General features: G+C 47.1%; 1 protein-coding gene across 2 annotated transcripts in view; it reads right to left on the minus strand.

Moving 5' to 3' along the window:
- LOC105563018 (heterogeneous nuclear ribonucleoprotein L) overlaps nucleotides 1-5991 on the minus strand; it is a 190765-nt gene that overhangs the window by 55853 nt on the left and 128921 nt on the right. For both annotated transcript variants that reach the window (XM_012014265.1, XM_012014264.1), the window contains exon 6: nucleotides 2844-2907. In XM_012014265.1, coding sequence (XP_011869655.1) covers nucleotides 2844-2907 — 64 coding nt within the window. The remainder of the gene's footprint in view (nucleotides 1-2843; nucleotides 2908-5991) is intronic.

Here is a 5991-nt window from a genome sequence, read left to right on the forward strand (position 1 = left end):
AGGCCGGCCTACCGTCCAATTCGAGCGCGTGGCAAGATGTGACCGCCCGGCGATCGATATTGCTATGCGCACATCTCGCCACGCGCTCGAATTGGGCGGTAGGCCGGCCTAAGACAACGATTTTTCATAATTAATTACTCGTTAACTATTACGAAAATTGCAAAATGGTACAGGACTTTTCTATTCATCTCGATCCGTTCTACCTTTTCAAAAATTTTGTCGGATATGGAAAGACTCACCCTGTATATTACTGTAATACCGGAAATTAATACGGGGCCGTTTTTCTCTGCTAATCCTGTTTCCCGCAGCTACGAGTCAATTTCAACGGTGAATTTTTCATTTCTCTGGCGTCTACCCGCGGAAATAAACTCGCGTCGCTAGATTGTCTTGGCGTAATTGCCATTTGACGCTCCAATTCGCGCGACGGGACCGCAGCCGCCTCGGCGTGGCGGCGGGCGATTATCTCGGAAACGGCGCTAATGCCGCGCAACGAGGAGCCCCGCGCGTGGGCGTTGGTAATCTTCATTAACCGCGGCAGAAAGAAACGCGGTAATTAATGTCGCGAGATAACTCGAAATAATTTACGCGTCGCGGCCAAGCGGGCGTCGAGCCGCTAAACGGCCACTCTTTCGCGGCGGCGAAGGGCGCTCTCTGCGCCCTCGCGCGTCCGCGCCACCCCCGGGCGAGCGATTTAATCGTTGGTCGGTGAACCGCGATTCGCGAGAGAAATTCGCAAGCGTGCATTCCCGAAAGCTCCGCTTCCCGCCTTTTGTTTCCGCGCACTCTTTCGCGTTATCGGGACGGGGTGGGGTAGGATTAGTTTTACGGGCGTACACCCGCGAGGGTGAAAGGCACGGGGCAACGAAATGAGCTGAAATATCGCGTTACCCGCGGAAGGCGCCGGGTATCAAAGTAAGGTATAATTACTTGGCCACAAATGCATTTCGCGTTTCATTCAGCGCCACGTATGACGGTGGCCCGCGCGCGGGGCCTGCAATTCGCGGTACGTGTTGCCAGCCAGGGGTTTTGGTGTTCGCGATGGTGCGTCGCGACGCGACTCTGCCGCGTGAAATTCATTTAATACCCTTGTAACCCGCGACGTACTTCGAACGTGTGTTTATCGCGATGCGTTCGCGCGCAATTCGCCGCCTCGGGACATCCATACGTTTCGTCGGGTGGTCCAAATTATCGCACATTTTCATATCCCTACGCTCTCGCGTCGTCTCGTATTCCAGAGTGAATAGGGTCTATTCGGATTCTGTGGGCGAGTGAAATGTCGCGGCGAATTCATGCGTATGACGGTCGAGCGATTTTTCAAGCCCGAGGATCGTCCCCCGACGCGTTGTCGCGGTTCCGGCCTCTCATTTACGAAAATTGTCCGGATCTCCGACGGATTTCCGATCCGATGAGCGGACCCTCCCCTCTTTGCGGACCTCTTTCGCCGTCGCTCTGCCACGCTCACACGTGGGGGAAGCTGTTTAATATTTACGAAGGATTTGAAATTTACAAAAGATTTAAAATTTACAAAAGGAGCGACAAGTTGTCCACGAGAACGCTCATACGAACGGCAGAAGCGCCCGACCGTTTCACGTTAATATTCTCGTCAAATAGGAAAGTTAAATATCAGGGGGGGAAAAAAAAATTTCTCCTCCAAGCTCGCGAGGCAAGCCTGGGCAGCGCCGGCGAAACCTTTTTGCGTCTGAACACCGTTTGATCCAATTAAGCTTTCCCCATCGTGCGCAACGAGGTACAGAAGCGGCAAAAATGACGGACTGAAAAAAGGGGAGAGAAATCGCGACACGTTCGGCGTCGGCGAACGATCCTCCGTGCGTCTCGCACGTACGTAATGGACGTCGCTAATTGACTCGGATTCTACAGGGAGAAGTCAGCCGGATACCATTGTCTCCTCTCTGTAGAATGCGATCCAATTGACGATTCGGGTGCGAGAATCAAGCAAGCCCGTCTCCCTCGCGGCGAATAAATTTTAACAAACGCAGTTTATTGCTTGCTGCGCAAATCCGAACGAGTCTCGTTCGCGCTAGCTTCTACCCAAAACTGTGAACAATCTATGGCTAGATGTAGAGCATTTTTATCAATTAAAAAATATCGCGAAAATGGCAGAGTTAAATTTCAGTTAGAATTATACTCCGAATATGTTAACGATGTATATAGGTACAATACGAAAGCCATTCAATGGCTGAAGATTAAGACCCGGTTTCACGTTGTTTAACTTTAATCTTACAATTAGCTTAATTCATTCTGTCTCTTTCTGCACCTAGAAAAAAGTTTCTTTAAAGTCAAACAAATTTTCTTTGAATTTTAACCTTACCGGACTTTTCTTTAATTTCAAGGAAATGCTTTCTTTACCTTAACCAAAACTTTGTTTGATTAGGACTGAAAGTTTTCAGAAAATTCATACCCATTTCTTCAAATCTAGCAAATGTTTTAGCAGAAGTGAGTAAAAATGTAGTAGATTCGAAGAAACGCGATTTCAGCATATCTCCTATGTTTAACCTAAATAAATCTTTTTTTCTGGGTGCAACTGTTACTTCAGAAAGAGAACAAACGTGAGCTGAACTAAGATTGAAGTTAAGCGGCGTTTGGCGAAACCGGACCCTAAGAGAAACGTGCTGAACGTTGCTAAAAACTATCCTGGCGACGGTCGAAAGAGAGCGGGCTTGTCCGATTCTGCACTTTCATGCTGTCGACTGCTAAAACGCATGTCCGAGCGACGCGAGGGGGGTGTGGCGTATGTTATGAAGTTACACGTACATAACACCGATAGAAGGAAGTAAAAAAAAAGAACTGAGGGAGATGAAAGAGAGAAGAATAGGCAGACTCACCCAGCGCCGGCGTCGTGTAGTCCCAGCTCTCGGCGTCGTTCTTGTAGACGTTGAGCTTTGTCGGCTGGAAAAGATAACAGACAACGGGATTTAAATACGGCTTCGAATATCACAGAGATTCGACGCGCGATTTGTTTTTGTTTTGCACGTCGGAGAGAAATGTGCCTCGATTGGAAAGCTGCGAACGTAAAAAAAAAGAAGGAAGACAGGGATGAAAAAATAAATTAAATGCTGTTGCTAACTCGATTTCGCTGCATGGAGCTGGTATTTCCTTTCGGAAGTTTTCGATCATAGTAATCAGTCCGCGAGAATTTTACTTGCAAACAGTGTCCCGCTGGAAAAAGCTACATGCAGGACGGTGTTGTTATTGAAAGTTTCATATCGAGTTTCCATTGAATGAGCAAGTTATCCATAACTCAATATCGCAATTTTCGAAGGTACTGTGTAGCGTATCACGTCCCCTTCGATTACAGCAACGAATAATCCGCGCTTGTTCTCAGTCGCCTAATGAATACTTCGGCGAATCTCTCGGGCATGCAAGACTAATTCGATTAGCTTAAGCGACGCGAATCCCCAGGTGTTAAATAGAGCTGCTGTCTCTCTCTCTCTCTCTCTCTCTCTCTCTCTCTCTCTCTCTCTCTCTCTCTCTCTCTCTCTCTCTCTCTCTCTCTCTCTCCGCAGAGTGTCCGATGATTCGCCGTTAAATTCGCACAACTTCCCGAACCTGTACGAGCGTAAACGATCGATCGTTTCGCCCTCTCTCTCTCTCTTTTTCGTTGTCAAAAAAAAAATTCGCAATACGCTCGAGTGTATCGTAATACCGATATGTGCATACGCGCGACTACGAGGAGCGCTTCTGGGGCGCTTTCCACGGCCGTAAAAACGTCACGCTTCAGGCTGAATAACCGCCACGGTATATCTCGCCGTCGTCTACCGTGATAATTCCGCGGGTAAAACCCAGGCAGGGAAAGTAAAGCGGCGCGGACAGGAGAGATACGGCGCGGATCCAGCTTAGCTGCGTTTACCAACCGCGCCGAGCGGAAAAAGTTAACGCCCGGCCTGCAATAAGTCGTCGCATTCCACCTCATTCGCAGCCGGGCGCGGCGAACTTGGGACTCCGCGCACTTGGGGGACAGGGCTTTGCAATTACATTTCTTGCCATTATGACCATATAAAGTTACACACGGTGACTTCGAACGATAACTTCGGAGCGTTACCTCGAGGATGGCTTTATAGGTCACGTCAAGGAAATATATCCTCGTCCCTCCGCGCTCTCTCAGTAAATTTGTTTTCTTATTTCTAACCGCGTTCTGCGGCTTGCGTCGATTTTTCTCGCGGGTATCCGGAACGCGAGATGAAACGCGCGGAGCGAATGAAGGGGGACATAATTTCTAAGGGCGTCTGATTTGGCGCGATAAAAAGATCGAAGGGGCGAGATTGGTTCTAATGAAAGCACTTGCTCCGACGATGTTTTTTTTTTTAGAAAAACGAAAATACACCGCTTCACCGCGCGAAAATCGTTACCTGGATTTCACTCGGGTGTCGCCTTTCCCATGCAAAAATACCAAGTGTAATGTAATTATGCGCCTCGCTTTATCTCAATACTTTTCAACACGACTTTCTTCTTATGAAAATTTAGGACAGTCGGGAGGAATCAGTGCCAAGACACACGGAGCGGAAAACCGAGAGAAGAGACGGTCGAGCGCGCGGTCGAAAGTCCGCTCGCTCGCGGTGACCGAGAAGCTAGACCTTTGTTACAAGAATTTACTCCGTAAAAGATCAAGGAAAGAGAGAACCAAACGACGTCGTCCTCGTGCAATTGCACTGGGTCGAGAACGATGCGCGATTCTGCTCGAGTTAATCACGTTTAAGCGAGCTAAATGTGCGAACACATTCGTCGCGGGGAACGCACGCTAACAATAGCCGGGCCTGTTGTCCGAGGGACGTTAAGTAACTACTCCATTTTTGTCATGGCTCGCTTTTATCAAGAGAGATGGAGGCTGCGAGGGCAAGACCTCGGGTTTCTAAGAGCGCAAATCGCTCTTTCTCCAACGTCACCGACGGAATTACGCGGATAGTTTTATATCTCGCAAAATATTTTCCCGCAGCGAACTCTCGGGCATCGGGACTTCTCGAATATTAAACCTACCGGTTCTCCTGTCACATAATCGAGACCAATTCTCGCGCGTATTTTTACATTTTTAACGACAGCAATTCGCGGCCTGGAAACCGTACCAATTATTTCAATACAATTACGGCTAAATATATAATTCTACTTATGAAAAAAAAATTTAGGTACCTCTCCTCTCCGTTCTCACTCTTATTATTCTGTAAAATTCTCTCCCCAGAATAAATACTACTTTGAATAATTTCATTGTACGCCGCGGAAGATATCCCTGTTTCTCGTATTACAGCGAGTTCTATTTCCGTGCAATCGATCGGCTCATTGCACGTGTAATTTCTGGGCAATCTTGGCGCAATTTACAGGGAGTTACACGTGCGCTCCACTCTCAGAGTTAGACCGCGTATATAGCGCGCGCGGCGGCTCTCTGGGAGGCCAATGATTTTTCCGAAGAGTTAACCGCCGAGGTCATTGTGGTGTACAGATTTCCAGCATTTCTGGGCACTTTTTGGGGGCATTAGACCATTTTGGTGCATTATAAGGATAAAATAAGATACAATAAACAATAAAATTCATAAGGCTCTGATGTAAAATCACAATTCAAAGGAAGAAAGGATATAAGAGCCAAGACAAAATGTTAGTGCATATATCTTCAATTTAATATGAGGGGTGAACCGCCGAGGGCATTGTGGTGTACACATTTCCGGCATTACTGGGCATTTTTTGGGGGCGTTAGACCTTGCTGGGGCATTATAAAGATAAAATAGGACAAAATAAGATAATAAGATTAAGTAACTGCACTGAAAAAAATTTCTGGTTGAATATGGACGAATCAGATAATTCCTTTAGGATTTACCAGAATTCCTTTAGGATTTACCAGAATTCCTGTAATCCTACAGAAATTCTGGTAAATCCTAAAGGAATTCTGGTAAATCCTAAAGGAATTATCTGATTCGTCCATATTCAACCAGAAATTTTTTTCAGTGTGGGCATTAGTGGGCATTGGGTGCACAAGATTTTGGTCAG

This window comes from Vollenhovia emeryi, unplaced genomic scaffold (assembly GCF_000949405.1).
Source record: "Vollenhovia emeryi isolate VEMERY1.0 unplaced genomic scaffold, V.emery_V1.0 DF939181.1, whole genome shotgun sequence".
In the NCBI taxonomy this organism is placed as follows: Eukaryota; Metazoa; Arthropoda; class Insecta; order Hymenoptera; family Formicidae; genus Vollenhovia; species Vollenhovia emeryi.